Source organism: Gobius niger, assembly GCF_951799975.1.
Source record: "Gobius niger genome assembly, chromosome: 3".
Taxonomy (NCBI): Eukaryota; Metazoa; Chordata; class Actinopteri; order Gobiiformes; family Gobiidae; genus Gobius; species Gobius niger.
In genome coordinates this window covers 8,461,793-8,482,237 of record NC_136854.1, presented here as the reverse complement: position 1 = coordinate 8,482,237, position 20,445 = coordinate 8,461,793, and the positions used below count along the sequence as shown (strand labels likewise).

General features: G+C 44.0%; 1 protein-coding gene across 1 annotated transcript in view; it reads left to right on the top strand.

Moving 5' to 3' along the window:
- The window catches only part of gtf3c1 (general transcription factor IIIC subunit 1), a 65,224-nt gene that overhangs the window by 30,865 nt on the left and 13,914 nt on the right, over window positions 1-20,445 (top strand). The window contains exons 17-33 of the mRNA XM_079553618.1: window positions 1,784-2,065; window positions 2,775-2,920; window positions 3,921-4,018; window positions 4,090-4,186; window positions 5,212-5,395; window positions 5,568-5,658; window positions 6,792-6,924; window positions 7,232-7,316; window positions 9,103-9,167; window positions 9,240-9,345; window positions 10,454-10,596; window positions 13,928-14,070; window positions 14,996-15,080; window positions 15,221-15,333; window positions 16,610-16,669; window positions 16,739-16,832; window positions 17,497-17,669. Coding sequence (XP_079409744.1) covers window positions 1,784-2,065; window positions 2,775-2,920; window positions 3,921-4,018; window positions 4,090-4,186; window positions 5,212-5,395; window positions 5,568-5,658; window positions 6,792-6,924; window positions 7,232-7,316; window positions 9,103-9,167; window positions 9,240-9,345; window positions 10,454-10,596; window positions 13,928-14,070; window positions 14,996-15,080; window positions 15,221-15,333; window positions 16,610-16,669; window positions 16,739-16,832; window positions 17,497-17,669 — 2,098 coding nt within the window. The remainder of the gene's footprint in view (window positions 1-1,783; window positions 2,066-2,774; window positions 2,921-3,920; window positions 4,019-4,089; window positions 4,187-5,211; window positions 5,396-5,567; window positions 5,659-6,791; window positions 6,925-7,231; window positions 7,317-9,102; window positions 9,168-9,239; window positions 9,346-10,453; window positions 10,597-13,927; window positions 14,071-14,995; window positions 15,081-15,220; window positions 15,334-16,609; window positions 16,670-16,738; window positions 16,833-17,496; window positions 17,670-20,445) is intronic.

Here is a 20,445-nt window from a genome sequence, read left to right as displayed (position 1 = left end):
CTAAATCTCCTCTTCTGCACACTGACCTGCTACAGAAAAAAGATCCGGGACTTTAATGGTGCTCTTAATGGTACTTTAAAAGAAAAAACAAAAACGTTAGATAGAGGCTACTGTATATAGGCAATGTAGCCTAGGCCAATATTTTTTTATTAAACTTTTTTATTACACATTTACTCTGCACTTGGACCTAATGTATTCCCAACACTTAATATATGGGAGGTAAAATACAAGTATAGACCAATTGGTTAGATTTGGCTGGAGCTGACACGTGTGCGCGTTCACGCCACTGTGTGCGCGTTTGCGGAACATAGACTCCACTCGAATCGGGTATTTGTGACAGTGCGAGGCTCTGTTCAGTATGAAGGCGTTACGTTTCCCTTTTTACAGCGGGTCAGCGGCAGCAGCTCGGGGAGTGTCGCAGAGCGTCTTTCGCGCGCACACCATTCTCACCGCGCACACGGCTGCAGAAGGAGGCGTGGAGCGGGGCAGGTCTGACACCGCGCTCTCGTGCGGGGCTTTTAGTGCTTATTTTAGCGCGGGTGATGCGACCCCGTTAGCCCGACTGTTCTCACAGAATAAGTAAATAAACTCACTCTGGATCAGACGTAAAACCTGCTGCTCTTCGCCTCTTTATCCGATTCTCACTCGTCTGGTCATAGCGTCCATTTGGCAAAACTTAATCCATAACAAAGCATCCGCGTGGCAGTTGTTTTGGTTTCAGAGGAATCACTTAACAGCGAGGCTGCGTGTGAGATGCATTCATGGACCGTAAGAAGTGCGGGAAAGGCGAGTTTTTCCACAAATGCGCGGAAAAACAGGACAAATAATTTGCAGTCTGATACACTTTGCTTGCGCCAGAGGCCTCAGGCCGGAATACTTTAAGCCCTGCATAAAATATCACGGTGAAAGTCATCATAGCTTGCAGAGTATTGACCCAGCTCCCAACCCAGCTTTGAGAATAGATTAACGGCGATATTTTTTTTATCGCGCGATAAGAGTCTCTCGTTAACGCAGCACGTTAACGCCGTTAACGGCCCACCACTATCCAAAATGCAGTAAAATGCCCTTCTCCCTGTCTCTCACAATATCGATTCTTTTGATTGTTTTTAAATGTTGAAATGGCATGGCCCCTTGTGTCTGTCTGAACTCCCGTCAGTCCATGCCCCGTCCAGAGCACTTTGTTCCGCTGACCTGCTCCTTCTGGATGTCCCAAAAACAAACATGAAAGCCAGAGGAGATATAGGAGATATTTTAAACCCGCCTAAAAACCTGCTTGTTTGCTTGTCCCTATACAAGTTGACTCTGTATATCCCCTTTTTTCTCTTATTTCTCGATGTTAGTTTTATCATGCTTTGTTGTATCCTGTGATTTTGTTGTCGTGATGTAAATTTTTATGCAAAGCACTTTGGGCAGCTGTGGTTATGTGCTATAGAAAACTTGACCTTGTCCTGTCCATTTGCCCTGACAGGGGTGTTTCTCATTTACTCATTCATTCTGCCAAATGCTTGTACTGATTAGGGTAGTGATACCCCTCCCTTGTGGTGTAACACACATTAGGTATGTTTTTGCAGAGGGAGTGGTGGAGGGGTCGTCTGGTGTATTTAGCAATTCTTTTCTGATCATGATTATTAAGAAATCCGGCGATCAATCGCGATTAACGATATTACTGTTTATCGTCCTGCTGCTGTGGCCAATGCTGGGACGATTTCACTGTGAAACACCTACAGCCCCTTGAATCTGCTTCTGCTGAAATGCTGAGTGTTTGTCTGTCTTGTCTCTGTAGTCCGCGGGCTCAGTAAGACTTTGGGTTACCAGCCCAAGATGCACCGGTTACGTGTGGTCCACAACTTCCTCTGGTACATCATGTACGGACACCCGCTGAGGCACAACCCTGACACCCAAGCTTTCGAGAAGGCCAATTCCCCATCCCCTCAGCACCCCGAGACCGGACAGGAGTCACCCAGAAGCACCCAGGGGGGCGAGCCGCAGGGGGTCTCATGCTCTCCCGCCAAGAACATGACTTTATCGGAAGATGAGGAGGAAACGGCCCAGACACAGTTCAAAGGTCAGGAACGTTTCAAGGACGTTATATTGTTATTGACAGTGGAAATATATACAGTATATCTGCAAGGTATTTACACTTTCCCCCCATTTTGTTATGTTACAGCCTTTTTCCCCATCAATCTACACACAATAGTCCATAATGACGAAGTTAAAGTGATTTAGAATGTTTGAAATATTGCATGTGCATAAGTATACACACCCTTTGCTGTGACAATGCCTCTACCTTTTAGATTTACATCTTGTTGCTATGAAGCAGGAATGTAATTTTTTTTTTGGTCAAAATGGTGCAGCCCTTATTTTTATGATGAAATTATGTTCCTGACAGCCCTGTAGGGATTACTAAATCATTCTGGAGGTTAGCAGTTTCAATTAGTGCTATGGTAGTGGAGTACTAGAGTTCTCATTTAACCTCTATTTGCATGGGATTATTTTTGGAAGGTTAAAATGTCCCCAATCTAAGATAATTGTCAGGGGATTAGAGTCCAGTACTCTGACCGAAATCCTATTTCGAATCTATCTGTAAAAGAGCAAAAGCAAACCAGAGTCGTGACCCAGAAGCGCTGCACAATCGTTGTCATGGCAAAGTCAGACAGGTAAAGCAACATGGAGGGTCTTTGGATGCGTTTGGTGTAAAGTTTAGACACAGGAGGAGCATCAGAGAGAAATCGTGTAAGGGCTATGTATGTAACCCATGTTCTCCCCCTCCGCAGTGTACTGTGACGAGGACTCGTGGAAACGCTACACTCCCCCAGTGCGCGCACATAAGGACTACAGCACCGGCTGGGTCATGCTGGGAGACCTGCTGCTCTGCCTGCCCCTGTCCATCTACACCCAGGTCATTCAGATCAACTACAAGGTCAGTACACTACGGAAGCACGGCTCTGATCCAGGATCATGGCTCTGATACAGGATCATGGCTCTGATACAGGATCATGGCTCTGATACAGCTCTGTTAAGGCTCTGATACAGGAGCATGGCTCTGATACAGCTCTGATAAGGCTCTGATACAGGAGCACGGCTCTCATACAGGAGCACGGCTCTTATACAACTCTGATACGGCTCTGATACAAGAGCATGGCTCTGATACAGCTCTGATAAGGCTCTGATACAGGAGCATGGCTCTGATACAGGAGCACGGCTCTTATACAGCTCTGATACGGCTCTGATACAAGAGCATGGCTCTGATACAAGAGCATGGCTCTGATACAGCTCTGATAAGGCTCTGATACAGGAGCATGGCTCTGATACAGGAGCACGGCTCTTATACAGCTCTGATACGGCTCTGATACAAGAGCATGGCTCTGATACAAGAGCATGGCTCTGATACAGCTCTGATAAGGCTCTGATACAGGAGCATGGCTCTGATACAGCTCTGATAAGGCTCTCATACAGGAGCACGGCTCTGATACAGGAGCACGGCTCTGATACAGGAGCACGGCTCTCATACAGGAGCACGGCTCTTATACAACTCTGATACGGCTCTGATACAAGAGCATGGCTCTGATACAGCTCTGATAAGGCTCTGATACAGGAGCATGGCTCTGATACAGGAGCACGGCTCTTATACAGCTCTGATACGGCTCTGATACAGGAGCACGGCTCTGATGCAGGAGCACGACTCGTGATAGGGGAGCACGGCTCTGATACAGGAGCCCGTCTCTGATATAGGAGCCTGGCTCCAATACAGGAGCACAACTCTGATGCAGCTCTGATACAGGATTGATCGATCGATCTATCTTATCTAACTTCTTTAGGACTACAGATGGAAATTAGCATAGTGCTAAGTATTTTTAATGTAACGGCACACTGTCCTTTCAATAAACTAAACTAATCCACGCGGCTGATGCTGTGGTCAGGTGGAGGGTCTGGAGGACTACCTGAATGACCCAGAGAAGCAGCACTACCTGGTCCGGTTTCTGCCCCCCGCCATGAAGAGACAGCTGCTCTACAGACGGTAGGTCCTCTCCGGTCGGTCGCCTCACGGTGGGCTGCAGCTCTGAACTCTGTGTCCTGTGTCCTGTGCAGGAGGTACATCTTCTACTTCTACGAGAACCTGCAGAAGCTCTGCTACATGGGGCTCATCCAGTTTGCTCCTCAGGAGAAGTTTAGAGACAAGGACCAGGTATGGTCACAATAAACTTCATTAACTCACTGATAGAGCTGGTAAACGGCCTCACACTAAACTAGTGGCATATAGACACCTCATCCTCAATATTTCATGTTTTGTATCGAAGTATCTTGTGAGATGTTTGGGGCGTCCTCTGCTGGCAGCCGGGGGACCAGAGATATAGACTGCAATGTGGGGGCATCGCCTAGCTTAGTGGGAAGAAAACCACCAGCTATTTTTAACCGTTTTCTGGCAGACAATAAACATATTTATGACAATCAATGACATCAAACCAAAATCGGGCCCTAATGCATGTTTTCACAGCAGGTAGTTCAGCAGAAGCGAAAAAATGGCACTCATTGCTGACGTTAGCATATGTAGCATTTTTTTAGTATTTTTTATTTGATTTGACATTTATTTAACCAGGAAAGTCCCACTGAGATTAAGAATCTCTTTTTCAGGGGAGTCCTGGCCCCGGAGGGGAACCTACTGTACATATTTTTAGTGGTAGGGGAAACCAGAAGAAACCTACGTAGACACGGGGAGAACATGCAAACACCGTATTTAGCCGCATTTATGGGCTGTTGACCCACTTTGCTCCTCTCTGTGTCTCTGTGTCTTTATTTAATAGATAAAATATAGCTATTCATTATTCAGCATTTGTTAAAGTAACGGTGGAGAAAATTCAATACAAATTCAAAAAATTCAAAAATTGGTTTTGAAAATTCAAAACCTGCGTTTGATTTTTTCGATACCAGTGGTACATACACTTTTTTTTAATGGTACTATTACATTATAACATGGTTAAAAGCTCCAAAATGTAGATTTTTCATAATGCTTTCCCTTTTCATTTTAGGAGTGTTAATGCTCACATGTCTGAGTAACACAGTTCACGAGACTCTTCCCTGTTTTTATAGTTTTATAGTTCATACGCCTTCACCAAACCTGTAAAAAAAAATGTAGTTTTAGTTTTGACTTTCAAAAATGACCGCTGCTCGTGCATGATTGTCTAAAACCCCCTCCCCTTTGGTGTCCTGCAGGTGTTTTTCTACCTGAAGCGCCATGCCACCATTGTGGACACCACCAGCTCGGAGCCCCACTACTGGCTGGCGTCGGAGCCCCTGGAGCAGCCCTTCGAGAGGCGGCGGTACACCTTCAACATAGCGGAGGACTTGGAGAACTACTGGTTTGACCTCATGTGTGTCTGCCTCAACACGCCTCTGGGTATGGCTAGTATCAGCAGGTTTTTATTGCAACAACACATCATCAGTAGGTTAAAATTAAAAAGAACTCTTGCATGTATGCAGATATGTTTTTAATTTATATGGTCTGATTTGACCTCATAGTTTTTTATTTTGGTATGAAATGACTAGAGGATTGGCTTTGTGTATTCCAGGGGTGATCCGCAGTAAGAGGGTCGGAGGCGACGCCCAGCCCTCCTTCGTCAAAGAGCGCCGCGTTTTTTTGGGGATGGCCTCCCTCCTCAAGTAAGGGCTGTACACAGTCGGCCTGTAGAACACAAAGCTGGATTCAGAGGGTTGGTGGAGGTTAACCCTGGTTAGATCTCTATGGTAACATGCCAATATCCCCTGAATCTGCTCCTGACCAGTTTACTTTAGTTTAGTTCGCTCAATAAAAGGTACAATTGTAATGCCCAAACATATTTTTCTGTAGAACAAGACCATAAAGGTATGGGCTGAATATTTGCTTATTTTGCCTACCCTTTCACAGTCTTACCGTATATCAGGGTTTATACGGGGTCATTCAAGTCATTAAGTTAATTTAGCCAAGGCCTTGAATGTCTTATAAAGGGTTATTTGGATTGGATTAACCTCTAAACCCCCGCTTGAACCAAGTACATTTTGTCCCGTTTGGCTTTACCCAAATCTAAAAGCTTCTTGAAAAAAGCATCAAAATAGCAACAAAAAAGTGCCAAAAAGGTGATGAAAAAGTGACAAGAATGTGTGAGGAAAGCAAAAGAAAAGAAAAAGAAAAAAAAAGAAAAAGAAAAAGCTCAAAAGAGCAACAGAAAGTGACATAAAACAATGAAAACACAATAAAAAATGAAAACAAATGTCCAAAAAGTGAGGACAACGAGGTAACAATGTGAGGAAAATTATCCGTTTAGGATAATTAGGCAGAGGTTAAGAGGTTAAAACTGGTGTTAAATCTGAATTCATTGGATAATTATGACATTCTCAAAAATGTTTACTGTTTAAGTTCAAGTGATGCTCTGAAACATGTTGAGCTGCAGTTTTAGCTGTAAAGTTGTCCATTTTGTCCAGTTCTCTTTCCTTTCTTTGATGACTTATTTGCAAACCTTAAGAAATGAAATAGGTTCGGCAGAGCCAGGGCAATGTACAGTGAGGTGCAAATGTTTTTCTAAAAATGTGAATCCGTATTGAAAAAGAATTGTTTCTTCGGGAGTTTTCTTGGAATTTGGCGCAATATTTAGTTTTTTAGCTCTTTAATGGTTTATTTCATTTCTATAGTTTCCCTTAATAGCAGAAGCTTCCCTGATCAAAAGCGATGAATGGAATGATATGACTTGGTGAAACGCGCCTCTGCGTAGGTGCAGTGTGTGCTCTGATGTGTCTGTCGTGCTGCTCTCCCCCATCAGAGGCAGCCTGGAGGTTGTGGATGATGGTTCTATTCCCGGAGACGGCAAAGGGGCAGGCGGCCTGGCCTCCGAGTTCTTTGCTCATCTGAAGAGGAACTGGCTTTGGACCAATCACCTGCTGGCGGTCAAACCAGTAAGTGCTTTGCGAGTAGCATTAATCTGAGTGGCTTCATTTATTTTTAATCTTTTCCCGTCTTGTACAAATGATGAACAAATTTGTCTTCAAGGAGAGTCCTAATCTGTGTGAAACCGGCCTAACATGTAGTTATCACTCTACCTATCTCTCTATCTGTTAGCGCTCTGGATGATAACATTCTAAATATTACTGACTAGTAGTAAATTGATGGTGATGTCTCGTACCTGTTCTAAATACTCCTCACAAACACAGCTGGGAGCTCTTACTGATCCTCCCGTAATTCCGAGTAACTGTGCTTGTGCAGAAACAGTCTGGTCTGGAGGCCACCAACGCCAAGGTGAGGCTGAAGAGCCTGTGCAGGAACTCTCTTCAGTTGGTTCTTCAGGCAGGTGAGTGACGTGTCTTAACATATAACATTCTGCATTTATAGACGGAGTTGGTTTAGAATGGACCAGTTTTCGCCTCTCACCCAGAGAACACATGCTGCCCCGCCCTCTTAGTTACTGTTGCTAGCTCCATCAAAAAGAAGCCTCAGGCTAACTAAAATGCAACTGTCGTGTGGGCTAGTCATGCTCTTGTACTACCGGGTAAGCTCTCTTTTTATGTTAGTTATAGATCAAATATGAGCGTCCTTGTTAAAGCCATACCATGTAGAATTTTACCCAATAAATAAAATTGAAATACAAGCATTTATTTTATGACAGATATTTTCATCATTGAAAAATACCTCATAAATATACAAACAAACACTCCTCTCTTTTATTAAACACTGCAGTAACAGCATTTTCTGTGTTGAGCTGGTCATTAGGAGCATGTTTTGTTTTGCCGCAACAGAATTGTCCAAAATGTTACGCGGTGTACCTTTAAGTTAGCTGCTAGTTAAACTTACAGGAGCCGAGTGCATCTTGCACATCTGACTCAAATCTGAAAGTTATGACTTGATCATTCTTGCGACTGGTGACCACTCGAACTTAAACTCTCTGTGCCCGACACACAAGTGTAACTTTAAGCCCGGTCCAGGGTAGGCATAAGTCCCATAGCGACAGTTGCTATGATGTATGATTGGACAATGATCATTTTGGGGCGGGATGTTGTATGATGACAAGGCGAGCACTTAACACTCAAATGTGTTGTTGATATACTCGGGGACACATTATCCATATCAAATTTTTCAAACGCAGTTCCAGTTTAGCCTTGTTGGTGCAGAATTATTATTTCTTCTGTCTTGTTTTAACTAGGGATGCACCGAAAGCGATACCAGTATCGGGTATCGGGCCGATACCACATGCTTGTACTCATACTCATACTCATTCATGAGGTCCCGATACCAGAAACCGATACCATTTGATGTGCGGCCAGCGCACCTACGAGGCACACCTCTCAGCTGAGGAAAGAAAGAGTCTGCAGTGTTTACAACATACAGGCTAACGTTGCTACCTTGCGGCTAGCAGTTTTGGCCATTCTGACGCCGTTTTATGCCCAGGGGTTTATTCAGCTGAAAAACTAACCCAGCGACTAAAAAGTCCTCAGAAAATCCAAATTAAAGAGATACAACATGTCCATCTTGAGTGAAAATCAGCTGCAGCAGAACAATAAAAACGCTGTAGCTACTCGCTAAGTTGCTACAAACACACGAGAGAGACCATTTAAGTAACCATCTCAATACTATTGTTAAATAAAAATACATAAATGAATAAAGCACAGGCATTGGGGAGCTTTTGGACATGGGCTTTTCTGTCTGTGTAATAAAGTGCAATAAAATTTTTGAATTATATTGAATTCAAATAAATAAATAAATGGCATCAGCACAATTCTAATATAACTGCTCTTAAATGTGTAGCCTACTTTACTTAAGGAAATGTACATGAGTAAATTAACTAATTACAAACCAATCTGCTGTGAAAAAAGTAAGAATGTTGAAAAAAATGCCTTGTACTCGTATCAGTATTCGGTATCGGCAAGTACTTAAATCAAAGTACTCGTATCGGTTTTAGAAAAAGTGGTATCGGTGCATCCCTAGTTTTAACCCCAGCTTTAAGGAAACTGTGTTGAAAGGGTTTAGTAAGATATCGGCAAAATGTCATGATCTCCAAAATTTCAAGATAGTGTTTGAATATCAGACGTTTTTCTCATATCACCCGGCCCTCTTTAGCACATGCCCCTTTGTGCTTCCAGAAAGGGCAGCCAAACCTTCCTATGTGACTCCGAAGAAGACAGTCATCACTGTGGACGACGTGCAGGTACGGCCACTCCCTTGTGCTCCTCACACGTCTGCGCTGTTGTGGCTTAACCCTGCTGCTGTTGTGATGTAGGTGGTGGAGGAGCCGGCCAGCAGGAACCAGCAGGTGGTGGGCGGGAAGCAGCAGAAGAGGAAGAGGACCAAGAAGGAGGTGGTGAAGGCTCCGCGCAAAAAGAAAGGTATTTATCCACCTCATCACGCGGACTATGACTGGAGACGAAACGGTAATAACATTACTACTTGATATGTGGGATGCCTCGTAGTCCCATACCTGTTTTTTATCAGACCATGTCCCAGTGCAGCTGACGCGAGGGAAACAAGGGCCAAATCCTTCTCCTGTCCAAACCAAAGGCATCTACTGCTTTTCTATCAAAGCTTTTCAAGTGAGAGGGCCAAATATCCGTGATCGATGAATCCACTTAATTTTGACTTGTTAACCTTTCACAAAAGGAGAAAAGTTTAGCTATCCTTATTAGTTACGCGCTTCTGATTGGCAGAAAATCTGCCCATGCGCTGGTGTATTAGCGGTTTTCCCAGGCGAGGAAAGCAAAAGGGGTACTACTGGGCCCTGGGGGATACATTGCGACTGTGACTCAAATTTTGATTGGCTGATGATTCTGTCAGGCCTGCTCTCACTCATGTGTGCGGCCTGACAACAGAGGGGCAGCTGGATCTGTAGGGCAGGCCCAAAGGAGGAGTAGCTCCCAGCCAGGGGTGTTTAAAGTGGCACTTGCTAAGTTTATTCCATAGACTGTAAAAAATAATGGACGTCTTATGCTCACTCCTCCCCGTTTACCATAATGACTACGGTCGTGGGGGAATTCATGGCGGATTTACAGACTCCTCCTCCCCAGCTCTGACGAAGCATGTTCCTAAAAAGGACATACGGGCGGGATTTTCATCGTAGACTCGGCCCTTGCGTGACGTGTAGCTTGCGCTGCTCCAATGCTAACAGTCCGAGCCTCATTAAGTACGAGATTTCAAAAATTCTTTTTACGAAAACCAGCCTGGTTTCATATATTGTGATTAACCCAGGGTTATCTCAGGAGGAATATCGAGCCTAGTCTAGTGTTAAAAAAATTGAAACCAGGCGTTAAAGTTGTTTTTAAGGTGTCTAAACTGCTTTTCAATGAGGGCCTAGTGGCGATATGGAGGTACTACAGCAATGGCGGAGCAATGGCGGCCCCCAGTGTCGTGGTCATAAAGCAGAGCAGCCAGCGCCCATTGGTTTATTCCCTTTTTGAGCAACTCATTGAGTTCCAAACAAAGACTTTTGCACTTCCACAGAGGCGAAGAAACGCACCAAGGCCCACGATGAGCGCGACCACGAGGCTCTGAAGCAGATGACCCGGCAGAGAGTTTTCTGGACGCCGCAGGAAGACTCGCTCCTCATGCTGTGTGCTGTGGCCACGCACCTGTTCAACAGCAAGGTACCATCACCATCATACATTACAAGGCCTGGCCTCTCCTCAGACATGACTCCCAAGTCTTCTGTGGACACGTTGCAGTTTAGCTTTGATTACAAGAATTAGGTTTATTTATACCATGGTCTGGGTGAATACTCGATTCTGATTGGCTGGTGGTGCTAACAAGCGTGCATTATTTTCGTATTGGCTGGTGGTGCTAACAAGCGTGCATTATTTTCGTATAACTGCACACGTAGTCCGGTAGTTAAGTCACTGGGATATCACTCCGCTGTGGGCATCGCCATAGCAACGCATGACACAGCTGAATCAGATAAACGCGTAATTAGTGACTGACAGGAACGTATGAGATGGATTTTGTGGTAAATTTCAACGTTTTTGGCCAAAACAAAACGTTTGATAAATGGGAAGTAGAGGAGAGTGAGCAGCTAGGTTAGCCTACTGTTAATGTCCATTTCTATTGAAAACGGTTAGGCACTATTCATAATTTTCAGGCGTACATAAAATGATCCCAGCATTTAAGCATATTTGGCTGGATTAGTAAAGTCAAACATAAAAGTTTCAGTTCGTGGGGCCCAGCGGACTCCACCGCTAGCTAGCTTCAAGTTAAACAGCGTAAAAGTGAAATAACTCCTGCCCACGAGTGCCGCATATCGGTGTTTACTTCCACGGAAAAGTGCCGGGTTAGTCCTGTTGTGTTGTGATTCTGGCGATGTAGCGTGTGCTGATGTTGTTTCGTTGAGCCTGACTGAGATCCTCGTAATAGCTGCGGAGAATGACTCGCTGTGAGACGAGCCTTCATTGACCGGCTAATAACCCACATAAAATAGTCCCGGTAGTCTGGCATATTTAGTGAGTTTAGAAAATGAAAAAAACATTTATTATAAATGTTACGTTTGTGGGACCCTGGTATAAGCGGATTAAACAACGAGGAGCCGTGCATTAGACGGTTATAATGCGCTTCGCAGAGTCAAGAACACCACTCCGCTGTGCGTCGTGGTGTTCTTGACTCCGCGTCGTGCATTATAACCGTCTAATGCACGGCTCCTCGTTGTTTAATCCTTACATATATTGGGATCTCTTGCAAAGACTTTATTTGATAACCCACTGCAGAAAGCATCTGTATCTAATCATTAGGTGCATTGCAGTTTAGTTGCTTTTGTTATAGAGAAATATAGCATCTGGAATGTTCAGGTCTGGAACTTGACACATGCTCTATTATTTTGGTTTCACATCATATCCTTAAAGTCTAGACCAGCAGACTTTCCTTGGGACTCTCCTCCTAAGGGCGAATATCGATCTATTTGAAGCAAACAGAAGCAGATGCGTCAGAGACAATGGGCCTCATACACAGCACGTTCTTACACACAAATTTGTTTTTAACTGAAAACGTTCCTCTGTAAGAACAAGTCCTGAGAACAGCCAGGACGACTCTTACAGTTGACTACAGGTGAGTGAGTTGGCCCCCGCCCACTGGAGCTCCATGAAGCACAGACCCACGTTACAAAGAAAATGACTCTTTTTCTTTATCGGCCTATGACTGATTTGATCAAACATCAATATCGGGCTGCAAATAATAAAACTGCCACACCTCTGTTTGAAGTGCTTGACTGCTTGACTTGACTTGTTGACTGGTGCTTCAGTCTTGTTTACTAGCTGAGACCCGGCCTTCGGCCGGGCCTCGCTAGTCTCCACATTTGATATTCAGAGATTGTGAGTGACTACAAAGAAATGTCCAACCCGTTACACAGTTCAGCTGTAGACCAGTGGTTCCCAACCCATTCCAAAAACTATGGCCACTACAAATGAGTAAAAGAATGAAGGCTCAAAAAAATTTCAAACAAACTGCAATTGGAGTGTTTGATGCACCCGTGCTCCTCTCTTATAAAGTCCGACAATATTTTCGCTAAACTCGGGGAACAGGATTCAAGAGACAGTGGAATAATTATGGATAAATATTAGGGGTTCAGCTCTAACGGTTGGGTTCACGGTGCAGGACCCGTGGTGTGGTGCATCACGGTAGTGTACAATAAAAAAAATAATGAGTAGGTTTTGAACTGAAATAGCCTAATGATCATTATTAGACAGTATTTATAACCTTACAATAAAATTGGCAATGCTTTCAAAGCTGCTTTAGAATCAAATGTACCTCTGGGCTCACAATACGTGAAAACAAAATAGAAAACAAATGGTACAGCAGCAAAGTAAAAAAAAAAGAAAAAAAACTACGCAGTGCAGGCCATGCGCTCGTTAAATGGTTTAATTTTCGCTTTTACTCACACGGAGGATAAATCAGTCGGAGCAGCGCGTTTGATTAGAGGCTCGTGTTTGAGCAGGTTTTGGGCACGCACGCACACGCACACACATACACACACGCACACATCGCCCTGTTTGGATGCGCACGCGCACACATACACACGTACGCACACACACGCACACATCGCCCTGTTTGGATGCACGCGCACACATACATACACACACACACGCGCGCACACACACACATCGCCCTGTTTGGATGCGCGCACACGCACGGCAGTCAGATCTCGTGCACTCGCGTTTGTGTGACAGCGGGTTGTCCTCGGACAGCAGCACCGCGGCCCATATGGACCCGTGGCCAATGCCCGCGGCCGGTGGGACCGTCACGTGGGGGCCGGCCGCGGATGTCCACGCACACACTCAGTACTGTCGCCAGGCTTCCTGGTGTTCCCAAACGGTCTCCCATCCCAGTCCTAACCAGGCACTTCCCTGCTTAGCATCCGAGGAACGGTCTCCCATCCCAGTTCTAACCAGGCACTTCCCTGCTTAGCTTCAGAGTCGGTATGGGAAATAAACATGGCGGCGCCCAGGCGGCGGCCATTGAGATTGCGTTTCCTATTATAGATGAGAAGTCGTGATAATAAAGTTTGTCCACAAGAGGTCAGTGTTCAAACAGAATGAAACGGCTCAGACACTTCAAACAGTTTTTGCGAGAAAGACTCAAAGTGTTACAAGGCTTCACTCGCCCATCACTAGAAAACAACACTCTGTGAGCTCTGTCTCTCTTTTCACTCCTCTGCAACAGGTGTCATCTCCTGGATTTGCTCCAAAAGTACCAGCTCTTTAGTGTTTAAGATAAACACCAGGAGGTGTAAAGTCATGGATCAAGTCTGTTAAATGTGTGGAGGGACAAGATACACAGAGGAGCATCTTGGAGGCTTCAGCATAAAAACTAAATTGAGCGTTTGAACACTCCATGAACCCGCTGTAGTTCCATGAACCCGCTGTAGTTCTTGGCTAAGCTTCACTCCATGGTCCACTGTTGAAGCTGACCCCCCCCCCCCGTCCTGCTCTGTTCCAGCTGAAGAGGCCCTTTGTCCCCTACGTGGTGGTGAGAGACGTCCTGCACAGGGAGTTTGAGACCTCCAGAGATAAGACGTCATTGGCTGTGGGCCGGCGCACACGCTACATCCTGAAGAATCAGCAGACCATGCTCAACTACAGGTGGGTCCTCCCTCCTTGGGGATACTCCAGCTTCTTCTTTGCAAGAGCTAACTCATCTGCAATTTAAATTAAAGTGCTGCCATTCGCCACACCGTCTGCTCCAAAGCTTCAGCGCCTTTCCTAAACTAAACCTGCCTTTTTCTCAATGCAAGCTAAATTCTTCAAAAGTGACTTACTATTGACTAATCAGCCTTTTGGTTTGGTTCCATGCTACACAAGGGTTTACGTGGAGCATTGAAAAGCATTAAATCTGATTCAAACTGGCATTAAATATAAATTTGACGAAAAAGATTGGTTGAGGCACTCTGAATTTGCAGATAAACTTTTAATAGCGTGGCCGACGCTTTTCGACTCATTGAGTCTTCATCAGGGTAAGACACCTTGAAGACTCATTGAGCCGTATTTTACCTCAATCTTAAAGTCAAGTTTCCAAGCTCTTGTGCCACTGGCAGGAAGTGAGCCACGCACCATTTGCCTCAAAGCTTCAGCGTCTTTTCTGCAGTGTGCCACTGTGCCACTTCTCCTAAAACTAACCACGTCCTTTTTCTCAATGCAAACCAAATTCTTCAAAAGTGACCAACTAATCTGCCTTTGGTTGGAACATGGCTGCTGTGCAGTGTGTTTCCGTAGGGCAGTCTGTTTCTGTTTCTCACGCTGAATGGCAACTCTCCACCAATCATCACAAAAGGACATGGTCCGTCGCTAATGCCACCAATGGAGGGTGAATCGTAAATCATGGTCCACGAATGTCACAAATGTCACTCTGTTAAGAACATTTTTAAGATGCATTAAGTAGTGTTGCGAATGTCACGGATGACAGTAAAATGACACTGGAAATGCATCGCGCCTGTGTGCAAACCTGTATGAATGTGACTGAGCGGTCGCGGTCTGAGGGTCCAACTCATTTGATGTGTGTGTGTTCCAGGATCTGTTTAGCCGAGGTGGGCCAGGACAAGGCTCTGCTCAAACTCTTGGAGAATAATAAGCCCAAAGAACCAGAGAAACCCGAGGTATGTTCACTCTGCATTTACGGGGCGTAATTATGTCAAAACAAAACAATCCAAGTTCCCACAAAGAAGATCCATTTGACGTCGCAGCGTTTCTCTTTGACGAGCCTCGGTTTGTGTGTTTGTTTGTTTTTTGTTCACAGCTGTGCTCCAAATCCTTCTCCGAGTACGTCCGACTGCTCAGGCAGAAGTTCAGCTCCACCTTGGACCCGAGTAACCTGCTGATCCCCGACAGCAAGGACCAGCTCTTATCACAGTGAGTTCCTTTCTCACATTTGTTTACACAGACTTACATTTAAAAGGATAAAATAAATGATTTCCCCCCCTCCCCCCAAATGTTTTCCCTACTTTTGACCCATTTTTTCACCCAATTTTTCCCCATTCCCATATTTCTTGACATTAGAGATGAATTGTAAATGTGCAGATCTTCTACATGTTATTGTTCTGTTTTCTGGTTCTAGACAACAAATATTTTAGTACAAGTATCAGAAAAAGTATCATTCGGGTATCGGTATCTTAAAAGTTCTGGTAACGGTCCCCAGCCCTAATCCTGTGGTCTGAAATCTGTGCTGTTAGAATCTCCTTAGTCTGCGTCCCAGGTCTGTGAAAACTGGACAGTCTCGTCCTCTCTCGATCTGCTTTTATAGAAAACGATGAGGTGTTGACAAAACCACAGAAAGTGCAATGTATGCCTTTGACCAGCAAACGGAGCTATGTTCATAACACATGCTTTTTAATGCGGCGTGACTGCACAGAGGGAAGACAGTTTATTGGTTTCTACTTCCTTGAATAAGGCGACTGTGATGACTTACTTTAACTTAAGAAAGCTCCAAAGGGTTTACAGGCTGTTTTTGACTAAATATCAATGTGAGGAGCCTCCCAACACAACCTAATGAGATGATGAGTTTTGCCAATCAGGGTTATCAGTGAAGACCGGTGTCAATGCGATGTGCATTTCAGTTTTCAAAGCTGTTAATACCACACACTGGTTCGGACAAGCCCCAGTTTTGGGTAACAATGATTCAGGCTCGAGCCATTCAATAAACAAGTTCAGGCCATTCCAGGGAAAAAAGAATCTAGTTTTCTGGGTTATTTCAGCCATAGCGCGGTGCTACATTTCAACATTTGTCCAGTGAGATGCGTTAATGTCAACTTGGGCTAGCGAGCGAGCCCCGAGGACATGCAACCCGTAAACCCAGGCTTCTGATTGCCTGGAGGCTTGCTGTATTTTCCTGTTGTTTTTTATGGAAAAGTGCATCTGAGGCCAAAGCAGAGAGCTCTCGGCTCTCCACAACAAAACATGGTTACTGGCATCAAAACAAAAAACTTCTGATTGGATGGCAATATTATGTTATAATTTATAAATCATTGAGAAAATTGTATTTTGAGCAATATGAATAGGATCTATAATAAAGTCCATTTAGGTTGTTAATGATAACTTATTATAAAATAGTTTAGGTCAGCACAGAAGGCTTTGCAGTGTGTGATGAGAGGGTTGTAAGTGAAATAACTTCCTGATGATGTGTGTGCAGGTTCAAGATCTCGGCCATAGACCATGGTAAAAAGCAGTCGTACGTGGACTCTGTGAGCAGGTGAGCACACGGGCACTCGGGCGGGTTTAAATGCCCAGTTTATTCATGACTCTGTGTGTTTCTGAACAGCGCTGAAGACATCCACGTCATTGTCCTGCAGAACCTGATCCAGAGCACGCTGGCCATGACCAACTCCCAGATGAAGAGCTCCAGGTCCTTCCAGGTACAGGCCACTGCACACTTTAGAAATCTCTCTCCATTTTTCAGAGAATATGAACAATAAGGCATAGTTAGTGTTTGAGCAAAGCCATTCATGGCCAAACAACTGAGTTTACTCTTTTCAAATCATAATGACAAAAGAAAGTTCCAAAATGACCCTGATCAAAAGTTTACATACCCCAGTTCTTAATACTTTGTATTGCCCCCTTTAATTTAAATGACAGCTTGGAGTCTTTGTGGTAGTTGTGGATAGGCCTCTTTATGTAAAACTGGCCATTCTTCTTGGCAAAAAGCCTCCAGTTCCTGTAAATTCCCCAATAAATTCCCATTTTGGTTTCATCATTCCAATTTGAAAATGACTTTGTTTCAGAAATGTTGAAGCTTGTCTCTGTGCTGTTTGGCATATTGCAAGCGGATACTTTGTGACTTTCTTCTGGCGACCTGGCCATGCAGCCCATTTTTCATCAAGTGCCTCCTTATTGTGCATCTTGAAACAGCTACACAACTTTTTTATAGAGAGCCCTGTATTTCACTTGAAGTTATCTCACATCCACAATTTTCCTGCGAGTTGTTGCTGAAATGTTTGTTGGTCGACCAGGCTTCTCGTGTTTTCACCTGCTGGACTGCCTGACCCGTCTCACTCCCTGTGTTTGTGTGTCCCGCTGCAGACCTTCCACATCTATAGCGGCTACAGTCAGGAGCTGCTGTGCCAGGTGTTTGTGCAGAGCAGGAGGAGAGGCCTGGTCAACCGCCGCAGGATCACCCAGGGCATTGGGCCAAAGAAGAACCGCGCCCTGCCCATCCTGCCCATGTCCTACCAGCTGTCCCAGTCCTACTACAGGTACCTCAGACTATAAGCTGTTGTGAGCAGGGGTCTCCAGCTCATTTGGAGCAGGGGCCAAAAATTCAAACACAGACGAAGCCTTTTCTATAAAGTCAATAATATTTTAGATTATTTGCATCATACACTTGAAAATAGACTGTACATGACCTATCTGTACATTTTATAATTGCAGGAGGTTTTATCACACCGAGTATTTGTTGTGCTTCTGAATTCAGAAATTGGTGTTTTTGTTATAAATCCCATCTTAGCTTCTAATTAATGAATGTAGTGCTAATTAATTGTACAGTAGTCTGTAATCAGTGGCTCCCTGTAGGTGCTTACCACCAGAGCATCAATGAAATATAGCCGCAAGCGGCGATTATCGGCCCTCACCGACCGCCCTGCCCCCTTTTGTCTCCCTCAATCTAAATTTACGGTATTGCTACTGCCTTTATGTTTGTTTGTTTTTTAAGTTTTTTCTCTAGGGTCTTAGTTTTAGGATTTTTGGAATGCGCTAATGTGCCGTCACGGTATCTGACAAAGTTTTTGTCAGAAAAAAACAACATTTTTTGACAATGCTGAGAACTCTGCTCTTAATTTATACATTATACAGAGAAAAATGTGTACACCGTGTTCCAAATTATTATGTAAATGACATTTTTCTCCGATTTTCTAAACGGTCAACTCAAATGAGAGTCAGCATCATTTTCAAGTCTTTAACTGGTAGAGGATCATTTAAATGTGGTTGGAAAAATCTCCCAGTGATAAGTGTTTTTATCAAACATAAATATAGTAAAAACCTCAAAATCCACTGTTCCAAATTATTATGCAACTCATCGTTTCAATACATTTTAAAGCTTGTAATTAACTGAAAATGGTCATTTGTTGAATTTGCAGCATTAGGAGGTGATATTTACTGAAATCAAAAGCTATTTCAATCAAAAACATCTCAATAGGTCAAGTTTTATTTTACCATAGGAGCCCTTGTGTGATAGCAGCTTCTAAATTCTTAAATCCATTAAACTTGTGAGTTTTTGGACAGTTTCTGCTTGGATTTCTTTGCAGGATGTTAGAATAGCCTCCCAGAGCTGCTGTTCGGATGAAAACTGCCTCCCACCCTCCCAGGGGAGGAGGGGGTCCACATCATGAGTTTCTTTCCTTTTATGCCCATAGCAGCCAGTGATGCAGAGGTATTCTTTACAGCAGGACATGGTGCGTTGTCATGATGAAGAGGATTTTGTTTGGGAAAACACGGCTCTTCTTTTTGTAGCATAGAAGAAAGTGGTCAGTCAGAAAGAGGTCATTTTCACACCTTCAGGGAGCCTAAAGGGGCGCGACCAGCTCTCTCCCCATGATTCTGGCCCAAAACATGCCTCCGCCCCCTCCTTACTGACGTCACAGCCTTGTTGGGACATGGTGGCCATTCACCAACCATCCACTACTCAATCCATCTGACCATCCAGGGTTACATGGCCTCATCAGTGAACAAGACTGAAAATGAGTCCTCATGTATTTCTGAGCCACTGCAGCCGTTTCTGTTCATCAGCTTCAATGAACAGTTTAGGGGAGGCCGGATAGAAGGTTTATGCACAACTGCAGCCTCTGGAGGGTCCTACACCTTGATGTTCAGGAGACTCCAGAGGCACCAGCAGCTTCAAATACCTGTCTGCTGTTTTGTATTTTATTTATTTATTTATTTGACAGGGACATTGCACAACAAATGTGTTGCACAGACCAGAGATAGCTCCAAGCTAATTTTCATCTGTAATCCCTGGTCAGAGGCAAAGTGACAGCAGGTTTAAACAGTGACCAATGAGCATCTGACTTTAGAGTCCGTTCACAATATAAAATACATATAAGGCACCGGCAAAAGGATCACCTCAACAAACATTCAGATACAATATTTACAGTATTCACAATAGCAATTACAAATATAGCCGCAAGCGGCGATTATCGGCCCTCGCCGACTGCCCTGCCCCCTATTGTCTCCCTCAATCTAAATTTACGGTATTGCTACTGCCTTTATGTTTGTTTGTTTTAGGGTCTTAGTTTTAGGATTTTTGGAATGCGCTAATGTGCCCTCTCGGTATCTGACAAAGTTTTTGTCTGGAAAATCATGTATCTAATCAAAAAATTAGTTACTCATTCTAAAAAAAATAAAATAAAATTACAGAAGAAGCTTGTGAGGTTCATTTCTTCAACAGTTTCTGTAGTAACTATTTTCTCCAAAGAGTTAGTTTTTTTTTTTTTTTTTAGAATGACCGTATATAAAACAACATTTTTTTTTATATTTTTCTTTTTGTCGTTGTAATAATAATTTTCCATATATGTTTTTACTACATATTTGAGTTTCAGAATATGATATGACTCTTACATGCAGCAGAAGTCTGAAGTTCTGTCTAAAGCAGAAGCTCCATGACTTCCTTCTTCACTTCTCAGTCTGTGACTGAAGATCAATGAGGCCTCAGGCCTTTTACTGGAAACAAAGAGCTCACTGTATTTAGCGTCATGTTACTGTCACTCATGGTGTCTGACCTACAGTCTATCTTTGAAGAAAGTCAACTCACATTTACACTGAGAAGGTTGGAAGGGCGCCCCCTTGTGTCACCTTGCATCCAAATGACTGGAATGTAACAGCGGGTCAAAATGACCCGCGAAGGCCACACAAGGGATAACCTCCCAGAGCTGCTGTTTGGATGAAAACTGCCTCCCACCCTCATAGAAGTTTTTCTTGTTGAGGCTCCAAAGGTTCTCAATAGGGCTGAGGTCAGGGGATGAGGGCGTCCACATCATG